This window comes from Oreochromis niloticus, linkage group LG3, assembly GCF_001858045.2.
Source record: "Oreochromis niloticus isolate F11D_XX linkage group LG3, O_niloticus_UMD_NMBU, whole genome shotgun sequence".
Taxonomy (NCBI): Eukaryota; Metazoa; Chordata; class Actinopteri; order Cichliformes; family Cichlidae; genus Oreochromis; species Oreochromis niloticus.
The window spans coordinates 79,699,743-79,715,220 of record NC_031967.2 but is presented as its reverse complement, the minus strand read 5'-3'; the positions used below and the strand labels follow the sequence as shown (position 1 = coordinate 79,715,220).

At 38.9% G+C, this 15,478-nt stretch overlaps 1 protein-coding gene across 1 annotated transcript; it reads right to left on the bottom strand.

The window, feature by feature from the left end:
- Positions 1-3,630: 3,630 nt before the first annotated feature.
- LOC109200757 (uncharacterized) lies at positions 3,631-4,752 on the bottom strand. Its single transcript, XM_019356355.2, has 2 exons — positions 4,356-4,752; positions 3,631-4,310 (listed from the first exon to the last, which is right to left on the bottom strand). The coding sequence occupies exons 1-2, from the start codon at positions 4,721-4,723 to the stop codon at positions 3,662-3,664; spliced, it is 1,017 nt and encodes a 338-aa protein (XP_019211900.1). The 5' UTR covers positions 4,724-4,752; the 3' UTR covers positions 3,631-3,661.
- Between the last annotated feature and the right edge of the window lie 10,726 nt (positions 4,753-15,478).

Genomic DNA, 15,478 nt, shown 5'->3' with positions numbered 1-15,478 from the left:
ATACATTTTGGGGCATGTATTCTGTAATGGAATACATTTTAAAAGTAACCTTCCCAACACTGCAGACACCTGAGAACAGTCCATTCATCAGTGCACTGGGAAGATAAAGCACAGACAGTTGAGTGTGATATTAATGAAGGTGACAGTGTGTCTACTGCAACTGTTGCTGCTGCTGCAGTATCTACAGCAGTGGTTCTTAACCTGGGTTCCAGGGACCAGAGCAGGCGACATTGAAGGAAATTTAAAACTGCTGGCTAAGGGTAAACGTAAATACAGTAAGATCATAATTCACGTCGGCAGTAATGACACCCGGTTACGCCAATCGGAGGTCACTAAACTCAATATTGAATCGGTGTGTAACTTTGCCAAAACAATGTCGGACTCTGTAGTTTTCTCTTGTCCCCTCCCCAATCAGACCAGGAGTGACATGTTTAGCCGCATGTTCTCCTTAAATTGCTGGCTGTCTGAGTGGTGTCCCAGAAACGATGTGGGCTTCATAGATAATTGGAAAACCTTCTGGAGGAAACCTGGTCTTGTTAGGAGAGACGGCATCCATCCCACTTTGGATGGAGCAGCTCTCATTTCTAGAAATATGGACCAATTTATTAAACCCCCCAAAATATGACTATTCAGAGTTGGGACCAGGAAGCAGAGTTGCAGTCTTACACGCCTCTCTGCAGCTTCTCTCCTCCTGCTACCCCCCAAAAACCCATCTCCATAGAGACTGTGTCAGCTCCCAAAAAGACAAAAAACAAACTAAAAACCAGCAATAAACAATTTAAACATAAAAAATCACAAAGAAAGAACAATACAGTATCCACATCTGAACCAAAGAGTAAAACAGTGAAATGTGAATTATTAAATATTAGGTCTCACTCCTCCAAGTCTCTGTTAGTACATGACTTAATAATTGATCAACAAATCGATTTACTCTGCCTCAAAACTCAGACACCAGTCTTACTTGTTAGACCGTCTCTTTTCAGAGCCTCGGCCGCAGTTATTCCCTTCTCTCCATAAACACAAAGATACTTGAACTGTTTTAAAGCGTCATTTTTTAAAAAACTTTTCTCTTTTTTGGCATTTAGTCCTCCCTTTGTACCGATGTAAAAGACAGAATAGCAATCTCTCGCCTTAACCATCTTCTTATATTTACTGAAAGGCCTCCGTGCAAGCTTGAACATGTTGCGTGTGCCGTCTGAACTGGATTTCAGTCTGGACTGGTGTCCGTGTTGGTCCTGCAGAGAATCAGAGTTGGAAAAGTTGTTAATGTAGCAAAAACAACAACAAAATGTAATGCATTTTGTTCATAATCTCTTTAAAGTCGTGATAATTTTTTTTTATCGCTTTCACTGTAAATGAGTCTGCAAAGTTAAAAAAAATCTGATTATTATTATTACTTTTATTGGACATCATCCGATCACATTAATGCACATTTAAGAAATAACGTGGAAAATATCCTTTTGTTTGCATTTGGAGACTCGGCATTTGAACCATCCCAAATATCTGGACCAGGGAACCAACTCCTCAAACCAGTAAAAAGGCCAAGGACACAGTTACACGATCGCTAAACTAACCTGTTTTTGGATAAAAGAAAACCATATAAGCATGAGCCCTGGAATCTTGGCTTTTAAAAAAAAAAAAAAAAAGAAGCACTACACATTACTTTTCTCATGTTCAGTATACAGGAGTTGCTACTCACACTCTGAGTTGCACTAATGTGTCTGGCAGATGTCCCAAATGGAATGTCAGGCCGCACTCACGCCGGACACCTCCTGACCTTATTTCCTCCCCCCCTCGACTCAGCTGCAAAGTGCTTACGGGGTCAGTTTCCTTTTCATTAGAATTATCTGCCGTCATTCAGACATAAGTTGAGCAACGGTTTAACCAATTTTCCATCAAAGGGAATAAACAGAACATAGGATGTAAGTTAAGGAAATATAAGTTTGACTATGGAGCACATCTCCTTCAGGTTTCACAATAATGGGTTGCATTTCTCTCAGTCAACTGACTGTTTAGAGGGAAAAAGCAGCTCATAGTTAGTGGGCTCTGTGTTTGTGGTTGTTGTTTGTTAATCACACTAGGAGTAAACAATAGCAGAAAAAAACCCTGTAAAGATGCAGACTGTGAAAGTCTGGTTATACCATAAATCTCACCAGCTGTAACTGGTTTTTTTTGTGTTTTAAGTTATAAGGACGTGTCAAGACTTCTGTCTCCCATTGCCGATGTGATCCTTCTTTTTTCTTCCCTATTAATGATCTACGGTAATTTGTCCCCATAAAATAATAAGGCTTTAACGAAATCGTTGTGATACAGAGATTTGATTTCTTGTGCATGCATTGGATAAAAAAGTAATTTTGTCTACACTAAATGTAGTTTACCAACTGCTCCTCAGTCCAAACTGACTTTATGGTTCATACGTGTCAACTCAGGGAACTCCTGCCGTGACCTCCCCTTTGTGAAAACACACACACACACACACACACACACACACACACACACACAGAAGGAGAGAAACAGAAAGATCATTGATGCAGAGGATTGCAGCTGCTCTTGGATTTTCACTGTGTCGGATTTCAGAAGAACGGTCACATAAATTTCATTACAATTCTTTTTACTTTTGCTTCAATGTGTCTTTAAATCCTTTCTCATTCAAATTGTTTATTCAAATAGTAAAGAAGTAGCTCGGGAACTAAGTAGGAACAGCGATAGTTTAAAGACATTTTCTGCAATACAGAGGATTTCATCATCCGCAGTTTGTGAAAACTGCGGTTAAAAAAATAAATATGTAAATTCACAAATGATGGACTGTTTTCAGAGGTACGCTTCATGTACTGATTAACATACACTTAAAACACACTGGGTGCACACTGGTTATGCCATTACGGATTTTGCTCAAGAGTCTGTTTGAGCTAAAAACTTGAAATATATATATATATATATACAGTGTTGGGGAGTAACGGAATACATGTACCGCGGTTACGTATTTAAAATACAAAATATGAGTAACTGTATTCCGTTACAGTTACAGTTTAAAAATGTGGTATTCAGAATACAGTTACTTTGTTGAAATAAATGGATTACACGGCGGTACTTCCCTGTTTCATATTGTCGCGGGTCAGGATTATTTGGGTTTGTTTGACAGCTACGTTCTGTTGTTCCAGGCGGCAGCATTACGGTTGCCATGGTTACAGGGTGACGCTCTCTCTCTGCGTGTTTCCTGGGTGAGAGAGCGCCTTTTTGTTGTTGTTGTTGTGCTAAGCTAATAGACAGAATGCTACTGCTCTAAATAATGTAGCCTCATGGGCAGTGTAGTCCGTGCTGCAGGGAGAATGGACTACCATACTCGTTATGTGTCTGTGAGCGCGAGGAGGGAGAAAAAGGCGAGTGGAAAAGTACGCGTTGTGATCGAGCAGAAAAGGGAGATTTTTTTTTTTTTTTTTAACCTTTATTGAAAGAGATTTTCCATATACAAAGCAAGTCAAGGAAACAGACCAGAATTGTAACAATTTGCATTATAAAGATGGTGAAGCAAGTCACTATAACTTTACAGGGAGAGCAAAAAAAAATAAAAAATAAATTAATTAATTAAAAAAAATAAAAATAAATATAAATTCAGGGTAGAGTAATAAGGAACATAGACCTTTTGACACAAGCAGGCAAATTAGAATAGCAAGTATTTTGTGATTTTAGAGTATAGTACAGCAGTTTTTTTATTCATAGTAGAAATAAGCTTAAGTGACTTAAAGTATTGACAAAAGTAATTCAAGAAGACGGTAAATATAGGAGAGGCATTCTTCCACTTACATACATGAATAAAAAACTTACATAGCACTATTACAAAATTGACAACATCTGAGATTTCAGAATCTAGATTGTCCATAAAGAAAAGAACATCCTTAGATGTGAAGGAAGGTATATTGGAAATCCTGAGTGAAACCCAACAGTGTATTTCAAACCAAAAAGCATTAACATACTGACAAGTGAAAAATAGATGCTCTAGTGTTTCTGGAACGGAAGAACAGAAAGCACAAAAGTCGGCCTCAAAATTAAACCTTTTATACAGGAATTCTCCTACTGGATAAATGCTAGATATGATTCTGAAGTGTGTTTCTTTCATTTTAGGCGCAAGTGGGTATTTTAAGTAAAAAGAAAATGACTTTTCTTTCAACACGCTATCAAGGTCATGTCTGACATTGACATTATAGTTACAGAATACTATTTGCTTGAAGGTATTAGAGATTAACTTATTATTAAATTGTTTGTCCTTTATTGAGGTATTACCTATCGTCAGTGAAGGTAAGCATGTTCTTATTAGTGAATACTTTAAAGTATTTACGATAAGATTTAACAACGGTGTGGGTAGTGCTTTACAAACCTTGTTAAAATTATTAAATGAAACGTCTATTTTATATTTATCAATAAATTCTTCATAAGATAGCAAGTTTCCATTTTTATCAAGCAGATCAACAACAAAACACACACCACTATTATACCAGTCTGATTTAAATAAGGACTTCTTATTGATGACTATAACCCTATTATTCCACAGCACAGAATTGTGAGGTGAATAATTGTGGGTGAAAATTAGTTTCCCAAAACTCAAAGCTTGCTTATAGAAACTAGACAACTTAAGAGGAATCTTAGATATTTCATAATCACATCTGAGCAAAAAATCTAACCCCCCGACCTTATTAAAGAGTTTGTTTGGAATATGGTACCACATAGAATGAGGATAGGAAATGCAGTCTTTAATCCATCTGAGCCTGAATGCAGCAATAATGGATTCAAAGTCTAAAGCTTTCAAGCCCCCATTTTCATAGTCTTTAACTAATTGGGATTTGCGTATATAATGTGTTTTATTCTTCCAAATAAAGTTGAATATAATAGAATTGGACAGTTTAATCGTTTTAGGAGATGTAAAAATTGAATAACAGGGGTATATGAGTCTTGAGAGTCCTTCTGCTTTAGACAGTAAGATACGACCTAATATGGATAAATCACGAGTTAGCCAATGATTAAATATTTTTTAACTGCATTTAATCTGGGAGTTATGTTATTATTCTCTCGATCATTAGTATTTTTACTGATTATTAAACCAAGGTATTTTACCTCCTCTTTTACTGGAATATTGTTAATAATACTTTGTTTACAGCTGTGTACAGCTAAGATTTCACATTTTTGAAGATTTAGTGTTAAGCCGGATGCTTTTGAAAATGAAAAGATTTTATTAATTGCAATAGAGACCATATTTGCATTCCTTAGAAATAAGGCAGTGTCATCAGCAAATTGACTAATTTTAAATTCTTTATCAAGAATGTTTATGCCTTCTAGATCTGAAGAGAGTTTGATATAAATGGCAAGCATTTCTGCTGCAATAATAAACAATAACGGGCTAATAGGGCATCCCTGCCGTATGCCACGATTAATTTTAAAACTATTAGAAAACCCTTGATTGAGTGCAATACTACTTGTTATATCTCTGTACAACATCTTCATTATACTAACAAATCTGGGACCAAAACCCACAGCCTCCAGAGCTTTAAATAAAAAATTATGCTCCAAAGAATCAAAAGCTTTAAAGAAATCAAGAAATAAAATGAGGCTATCATGAGGAATTAAATGATTGTAATCCAACATATCTAATACTAAACGGGAATGATGATGGATATGACGTCCTTTTATAAAGGCTGACTGTGTCTCATCTATTATTTGAGTTATTCCTGTTTTTAATCTGTTGGCATAGACATGAGCTAACAGTTTGTAATCACAGCAAAGAAGTGTGATAGGTCTCCAGTTATCTAAAAGGATAGAGTCCTTGTTAGGTTTAGGAAGTAAAGAAATTATTCCTCGTTTCATAGTTGGAGATAACATTTGATCATTTATACATTCATTAAATACCTCTAGTAATAAATCTCTAATATCACTCCAGAAATACCTGTAAAATTCAATTGTGATTCCGTCGGGACCTGGTGATTTACCACTCGCCATTTGGGAAACAACAGTATCCAATTCAGCTAAAGTAATTTCAGACTCATTGAGATTTTTAAAGTCTGCGTCAATTTGAGGAATTTTTTCATGGATAGAGCTAAAGAAAGAAATAGTCTCCGAAGTAGAATAATTTGTAGAGTAGAGGGCTGAATAGAATTCTGTAATATAGTTGTTTATAGTCTGTTGGTCTTCAGTTAGGGTATTATTAATTTGTAACTTCATTATAGTTTTTTTTGTTTGTCTCGTTTTCTCCAGATTAAAGAAATAAGTAGAATTCTTTTCCCCCTCCTCAATCCATTTAGCCCTTGAACGAATGAAGGCACCTTTTGCTTTGTCTATATAAAGTTCATCAAGTTTGTACTGCAGCTGGTTTAGTTCTATAGAATTTTCCTCTGTCAGATGTGATAAATTGCACAATGAACTTATTTTTGCGGTAATTTCAGCCTGTTTCTGTCTCCTTTTAATAGCCATTAATTTTCCTTCTTGACTGGCAATTTTTTTGACATTAAACTTGAACCATTCCCATTTACTAGTAGAAGAAAAATCCTCCATTGCTTTTACCTCTCCTATTAAGGATTTAATTTTTATACAGAAAGATGAGCTTCTTAAGAGGTTACTGTTAAACTTCCAGTGAGAATTCTTCGGTTCTGATGATCTATTATCCGGGGAGATTGAAAGTGTTATGGCACAATGGTCAGTTACAGGGGAATGAAGAATCTTACAGTTGGATGACAGGGGGAAAAGACTACCAGTTATTAAGCAATAATCTAGTCTTGAGCGTTGAGAGCGTTCAGAATTACTCCAGGTGTAATGCAGTTTGTCTGGGTTTAACTTACGCCAGATATCGATTAGGTTGAGGGTGCAGGAGAAATCCATTATTGTTTGGTTAAAATGAGGAGAGTTATATTTAGTAGGAAATCTATCCTGTTTTTCATCTGGTACCATATTAAAGTCACCTGCAACAACAACCTTTTCAACTGAATAGATGATCTTCCATTCTTCTATCATTTTTTCCAAATCAGAAATTAATTTCCGGTTTTTGGCTCTATTGTTGAACCCATAAACATTTACTAAAATGTACTTAGTATCATCCAACTCTATGTTAACCATTAACCAATGACCTTCCTTATCACCTTTATGATCAATAACTCTTCCATTAAAACGATGTAGAAAAATAGCCACTCCTGCTGAATGAGAGGTACCATGAGATAAATAAATATCACCGCTTCCCCACTGCTTTCTCCAAAATATATGATCATCTTCACTACTGTGTGTCTCTTGAAATAAAAAACAATTAGTGTTAGGCTGTTCCTTACAAAAAAGAAAAATTGCTTTACGCTTTATGTTATTTCTTAAACCTCGAACATTTAAAGAAAATATTGAAAGAACCATTGAATATAGCTTGAGAGTGCTTTAATAACTAGAGTAGGGCAATGGAACGTTTTACCTCCTATGAACTAATAGACTCAGTCATATTTAAGGACCACTGAGCAAGTTACCTGCTTAAATGTAGTTGAACAGTTATACCTTCTTATCTAAGTCGTTATAAAGTTCTTTCATTCTTTGATTTGACGACCATCGATGACAGCATATCCTTCCTTTAGGAAAGCTTTGAGCCCTCTGCTCCTTGCCTCCTCCACCCTCGGCCACAGACGTTTGCGGGCTTCTCTGTCTTCCTTACAAAAGTCCTCTCTGAACCGAATCTTCATCTCCTTGCAGAACTTCGCCTCCTTGGACATCTTCCACACTAGATCTCGAACAGTTCTCATGGCAAACTGTATGACGATCAACCTGGGTTTGTCACCGACTCGTCCCTTCTGCCCCAGCCGATGCACTGTATCTACTGTGTTGTACAGCTGCTCGGCGTTTGCAGGAATTATCTTGGTCAGAATTCTGATTATTTCTTCTCTTGTCTTCTCACCCTCCTTTTCGGGAACCCCAGTTAGCAGCAAAGACCATCTCCGTTTGTATCTAGCATGCTCCAGACAAATTTCACGAAGAGCCTCGTTCTCCTTTTTCAGCGTCGCCATCTGCGTTTTAATACGCTTCACATCCTCCACCACAGATTTAACAGCTTCCGTATTAGCATCCACGGACTCCTTTACTTTTCTTACAGCGTCGGTGTTTTCTTGCAACTGGAATTCATAACTCTTTAAATGCTCACTTTGGGTGTCGAATTTACATACCAACTTTTGGATAGCGTTGAGGAGAACTGTGTTTGAAACTTCGTTTTGCGTCTGCGATTCGATAGCCTTCATTTTTTTAGGATTTGGACTTTTAACCGGTGTGTGGTGGCGATCAGTTTGCGGTTTGTCTTGCGGTAAGTCGTACTGCTGTTCCATCCATTCAATATCTTCTTCGTCGCACGCCTGCCGAAGAGCCAGTGTTGCCAACTTAGCGACTTTGTCGCTATATTTAGCGAGTTTTCAGACCCCTTAGCGACTTTTTTTCTATAAAGCGACTAGCGACAAATCTGGCGACTTTTTCTGGTGTTATTGGAGACTTATTTATGACGACTTTTTGACGTGAAAGCGCGTATCGCTTTTACTCTCAACAAGCAGCGGGTGCTGCCGTGGGCACCTCGCCCGTTCCAAAGCGCTCACGGGTGGAGGATAGTCCTCCCCCAGCTGCTATCAGGGCAGGAGATGTACACACCTATGCGTCCAAACTGCAAATGAATCGCGCATGAGCGAAGCCGCTGCTCCCGCACTGACTGTGACGCAGTCAGTTCTTCTTTTACTCTTATGCTGTTTTGTGGACCACACAAGGTTTAAAACTACTTATAAACACACACACACACACACACAAAGTAACTCCACCAGAGTGCCTATTTCGGGTCACTTTTGCCGGTCCAAGCCCGGGTGAAGGAGCAGGGTTGGAATTGTGACATTAAAAAAAAACAATAATTGCTAAAAGAAATTTAATTTGTAGTTCTAAATAAACTCTAAATGCATTTAGGACGTTTTTTACTCACTTTATGTCTCTTCCATGATGTTATTTCTCTCTCCAACAACGTAGGTTACAATTACGTTAGCGTGACCAATTATGCAAATTAGGCGATGACGTCATTTAGCGACTTCTAGCGACTTTTAGGACAACCAATAGCGATTTTCCTTACTGAGGAGTTGGCAACACTGCGAAGAGCCGCTAGGTGGTAGCCATGATCTTTGTTAATGTTAGCCATTTCGTAGCTTCGGAGAAGGTGGCCAAAAATGATGGAGAGAAACACCGGGAGGAAATTTTTGAGTCTTAGAGACAGTGGCGGTCCTAGCCTGTTTGGCGCCCTGGGCGAACACTCCCTCTGGCGCCCCCCCCCACACACACACACACACAGACAAAACTTATTAAGGATTGTACATTAACATAAAGCTGTTGTACACACACACACATATGAAGAGAGAGAGAGAGAGTATGCATAGTATGCAAACGGCTACCAAACAGCCATCATAATTCGTCATACGATGAGAACAGGACAAATCAACAATTGACAATGAATAATTAATATTAAAATCTGTAACATAATGTATTGTTTGGAGTTTAGTCTGTTACTGTTGCTATTTTTACCATTTCTTCTTGGAGCAACTGTAACCCACATAATTTCCTTAGGGATTAATAAAGTATTCTGATTCTGATTGTTTCAGGATGACCTGCCATTATCCAATGACACATCTGCTTACCTGTATATTTTGCTCGTTTCTCCTCCTCTTCTTTGCTCTTTTTTCTAAACTGAGGACCTGATGGCTTTGAACTTTTCTTGTCCATCTTCCATTGGTTTTAATTTTGCACTCCAGTATGAACACCCATCCCCCAACCTGAGGATCACCACAACATGATCTAATACACCTACACCTTAGTTCACAGATTCACTTTGTCTAAGGTGCATTTCTGAGATTTCACACAACCCAGGATTCAAATCATGAATACATAACGGGCTTGGATTTACAACATTATAAATGAAATGTGCTCTATTTGGAAGCAGCCGGCCCCTCCCCTTTGTTGTGTGTGAGACTTTAAATCATCAAACTGTAAATTTTAAATTGTTATTGATCCCTTTACCCCGAGTCCTAAAGTGTATATTTATTTTCTTACTCTTCTTATATTTATTGTTTGTTTACTTGCACTGCTGTAACTGCAGCCTCGTCGTCTCGTCTCTCTATATACAGGACTGTATGTAGCGGAGATGACAATAAAGTTTACTTTGACTTCAGCAGCAGGCGCACCGAGGGCTCTCGCGCTCAGTTTTCGTGTATAGAATTTCGAAAAAACATCGGTGAAAATTATAAGTCTGTATTATAATGTCCGGTGTTTTCGTGTTTGTTGTTTTGTTTTTATTTTGTTTTATTTTGCGAGTTGGTTATTAGATGCTGCTCCAGCCAGCCAGAGAATCCCCCGCCGCCCCGCCCTCTCCTCCCTGTGCCGCAAGCAGAAGCGCACCTCGCAAACGAAGGGCGCCCTTACTCCCAGCAAATGGGCGATAGAAAACCGATCGGTGCCTATGCCATTCCCAATATGCGCTGGCTGACGTCGGGGCAGCATGAGTACGAGCTTTTCTTTTTTTTTTCGATGCCCGTGATGCCGCCCCACCACGATGCCGCCCCGGGCAACCGCCCGTGTCGCCCGTATCTAAAACCGCTACTGCTTAGAGATGAAGTATAACTATTCTGTTTCTAATTCCGGCTTACTTGATTGCGGTCATGACATAAAGGAGGTTATTTTCAAGAAAAGCCTCGGAGCCCACTCAAGTTGAACCGCTCACTCCGCCATCTTCCCAGAATCGCAGAAAAAGGAGCTGGAAGCATGTAAATATAATAATAACCACTGCAGCCAAGAAGAGTGCCTGATGAGCCCAGTTGTAAGTAAGCTATTAAGACTCAACTGTACGCTGTGTTCGTGTTTTCCTCCGAAACAATAAGTTCTGTTGGAGCAGCCTTTCAACGCCTCTCTCTGTCTCTCGCAAGCAAAGTTAACCCAGACAACAAAGTAAAGCTATTTTTCGGCTACGAGCCCGACACGGAACCCGACATATTAGCCAGAGGTCCCTTTACTACGGTTCGGACCTTCAGTAACAGTAATAAATCACACAGCAATAGGACATTCACGTAGTTGTAAAAAGCATGATAATATATTAAGTAATCCAAAGTATTCAGAATACGTTACTCTCATTGAGTAACGTAACTGAATACGTTACAGAATACATTTTGGGGCATGTATTCAGTATTCTGTAGTGGAATACATTTTAAAAGTAACCTTCCCAACACTGTATATATATATATATATATATATATATATATATATATATACACATACATAAATGTTTTGGAGTCACAATTTAAACTCTGTTTGAATAATCAAAGAGATATTTATAAAGGACAGGCTACAACAGACAAGCTTACCGGGAGCTGTTTTGTCTCTTTTGCATAAGACACACCAGAAAAGCTCTGTGCAGGTAGCAAAGTCTGCGCTGTGGGAGTGTCTGGACCCTCCACGCCACACAACCTTGCACTGGTCCTGAGGGGCATGGCAAACCTGTAAACCCTAGTTTCAGCTCCCGAAAAATATGCTTGAGTTGTTCTTGTGTCCAACAAAAATGAGTTCTGCTATGTTTTATTTGTAATGTTACTGCATTGAAGTTAGCTCAATTTAAAATCACAAAATTATTAGTCTCTTAAATGAATGGCATCTTGTTAGACCGGGGACGGGGGCTTAAAAAACTAATACAGTGTTTTACATCTTGTGCACACTTCAATGTAACTCGAAAAGTGGGACACACAATATGGAGATGATGACTTGGCATTTGTTAGGGAGGAGTGTAAGTATAGAGAGGAGGAATTCCCATTCATGTACTCTGCAATGTGCATTGTGTCCTTGTAACGTGTTTTACTTTTTTCTAAATAAATAGCTGTGAAAAAACCCATCAAAGCTGAGGTAAGTATTCACCACAGTATCGTGTTTTTTATTATTAGGGTCAAATTTCTCTTTGTGTAAAAAATTAAGCCAACATCCAAGTGTCAAGGGTCGGTTCTAAAAAACAAGTCAGTCCCTGAAGCTTATTTGTGCCACAGATGCTAATTCAGCGACATCCAGCCGGTCCGTGCTATATCGCCCCCCTGGCCCGGAGTGGTATAACGTTTTGTAGAAAAGTTTGATCGATTCTCTCTCTCTCTTACAAAAATAATAAATTCTCTGGGGGTTTTCTTCTCATACGTTTATGGTACGAGACGGAGGAAGCGTCCCGATCTCTCGGAAGTATTTTACCGGGATGAACCGGAGATCGTCTGACTCTTTCTTGATGTGCGTAAAACGAGGCCGTTTTCTTTTAGGGTTTCTGTCTATTGAGAGAACCTGCTGTAAAAGTGGCTCAAAATAATGAAGAAAAACTCTTTACTGTTGGTCTGATAAGGAGTGGCTGCACAAAACCAAAATACCTCATTGGGGTGTTTTAATAAAAATATTTGGGATAGAGTTAGAGAATACGGGCGCGACGCTTTTTTTCCACTAAGGCTTACTTTACACAGGGTGGTCTGTAGGTTACGAGCAGATAGAAAGTTATTTTTCATTACAAGCGATGGTGTAGCCTGCCTCCACCCCACTCTATAAAAATGCAATTTGTTGCTAGGCAGATAATCTTGAAGGTTTTTTATTGCGTCTGTAATATAAGAAAATAAAATACTATTGAAAGAAATGGTTCTCTACAGGCAATAGGAAGTCACTATTTTTTTACATTACAAGCGCAGGTGTAGCTTACCTCCCCCGGCACTATATAAATGCAATCCGTTACTAGTCGGATAATCTTAAAGGTTTTTTTATTTTTATTTTATTGGGTCTGTCATATAAGAAAGCAAAATAAAGCCGCAATCCAGTCGTTAAGTGATGACGTGGCGAATCCTACTTCCGGGCCTAAAGTAGTCTGCGTTTAAGGCTTTTGTGGTGTTAACATGTTTAATGTTTTGTATTTTCTTCTATTTAATCTCAAAAAGCTCCTAAAACAGTCAGTGATCACTGTTGACCTCCCTCGGCTTTTATTATCGCTAATCATTTATTTATAGTGATGTGTGGATCGATCCTGAAATATCGATTACTCCGATACCAATCATTTATGTTCTAGAATCGAGTCTCACATTAAAATATCGATATTTTAGTAATTTGGGGTAAATTTGTAGTTTATTATTAACAGGAACACAGTGAAAAGAAGCTATAACATTCGCATTGTCTACATTCAAAGGAACTACTTTCTCCTCCGCCTTTCATAGTCATGTGCATAAATACATTTTACAGTGTTTATTTATCGGATAAAATACGTTAAATGTCACCATTATTATTGGCCGGCCCGGAAACAGCGGGGGTGTCCAAATTCAGAGGCTGTTTCCACCTGAGGACCCGGCCTTCGCGGTCTAAAGAAAGCCGGGTAGTATGTCACGAGCTCCCGGTGGAGTGAAACTCTGCCATCTGCTCCTTGCTATCTAAAATATAACCGGGCGCTGGCATAAACTCTCGACCGTCTCACACTTTGTTTAATCAGTTTTCTGTTTGACGTTTATTCAGCTGTGTGAAAACCCCGGAGGAACCCTCCCGAGGGATTAATAAAGTTCAATTTAATTTAATCTCAGATATTTGAAGTTTACACAGCTACATTCTCACCTGAAAATATGTTAAAAGTTTTTTTGCGACCCAGAAAGAGAAATAAGAGTAATATTGTAGCTGCCGCCATTGTTGGAAACTGGAATTGGCTGGGCCCTATGAATTCTGCAATATGGTTTTTCAATTTTGTTGTCCGGGTGAAAAATCGGGAGAAATTCGGGAGAATGGTGGCTCCGGGAGATTTTCGGGAGGAGCACTGAAATTTGGGATTCTCCCGGAAAAATTGGGAGGGTTGGCATGTATGGTTGTGGCAACATCACTAACCTTGTCAAACACCTCAGAGTAAATCATATCACAGAATATGACGAGCGTATGTTGAGGCGAACTGAAGAGGAGGAGAGGGACAGGTGCTGCTAGGGCGAGTCCTTTAGTGCTGCAGGCAGGCAAGGTGTTCAAATAGCGCACAACTTCAGTTTTTTTATTTCTATATGATGAACTCTGCATTATTAAGTGATAAGAACAAGTAATCTGATGTCCTGTAATCATTATAACGCTATAATTTGAGATACAATAAATAAAATAAGTTTTTGTACAAAGTATCGATATCGGATCAGTATCGTCGATACCACCCTGAATATTACTTGGTATCAGATCGGAAAGGATATCAGTGGTAATGACAAATGATGACACAAGCTGGGTACCTATTTTTTTCACATATTAAACAAATATGTAGGACTGCTTTCTTCCATTTGCGCAACATCTCTAAAATTAGAAATATCCTGTCACAGAGTGACGCTGAAAAACTAGTTCATGCATTCATTACCTCCAGGCTGGACTACTGTAATTCTTTATTATCAGGATGTCCTAAAAACTCGCTGAAAAGTCTTCAGCTAATCCAAAATGCTGCAGCAAGAGTACTGACAGGCCTACTTGTTGTTCCTAGAGTATTTAAAAGTAGAATGGGAGGGAGAGCCTTCAGTTTTCAGGCCCCTCTTCTGTGGAACCAGCTTCCAGTTTGGATTCAGGAGACAGACACTATCTCTACTTTCAAGATTAGGCTTAAAACTTTCCTTTTTGCTAAAGCATATAGTTAGGGCTGGACCGGGTGACCCTGAATCCTCCCTTAGTTATGCTGCAATAGACGTAGGCTGCCGGGGATTCCCATGATGCATTGAGTTTTTCCTTTTCAGTCACCTTTCTCACTCACTATGTGTTAATAGACCTCTCTGCATCGAATCATATCTGTTATTAATCTCTGTCTCTCTTCCACAGCATGTCTTTATCCTGTTTTTCTTCTTTCACCCCAACCGGTTGCAGCAGATGGCCCCGCCCCTCCCTGAGCCTGGTTCTGCCGGAGGTTTCTTCCTGTTAAAAGGGAGTTTTTCCTTCCCACTGTCGCCAAAGTGCTTGCTCATAGGGGGTCATATGATTATTGGGTTTTTCTCTGTATTTATTATTGTGCTATCTACTGTACAATATAAAGCGCCTTGAGGCGACTTTTGTTGTGATTTGGCGCTATATAAATAAAATTTAATTTAATTTAATTCGATCGAACCCTAGGGGAGGCAGAGCCTCCGCTGTGACATGCACGGCTCATTTTGTGCACTAGTAAAAAACATATCTATGTCTTGAATTTGAAAAAAATCATATTTTATTTTTCACTAAAGAGGGGTTCAGTGAATGCGCATATGAAACTGGTGGGGTTCGGTACCTCCAGCAAGGTTAAGAACCACTGATCTACAGCATCATGCAGTATACCACCACAACCACCTAAACCAACCCAGAGCTCTATCACACAGTTTTTGCAGAAGTCTGTGACCCCAGCAAGACAGAACTTAATTGATAAAGACCTGTCCAAAATGATTGCACTGGATTTCCAACCATTTTTAGCTGTAGATGATAAAGGATTCAG

Coding starts and splice junctions, on each gene's coding strand:
- LOC109200757 (XM_019356355.2), bottom strand. CDS start 4,723: ATGTGGTACCATATTCCAAACAAACTCTTTAATAAGGTCGGGGGGTTA. Junction 4,311..4,355: donor GTTTGTAAAGCACTACCCAC/ACCGTTGTTAAA, acceptor GTATTCACTAAT/AAGAACATGCTTACCTTCAC.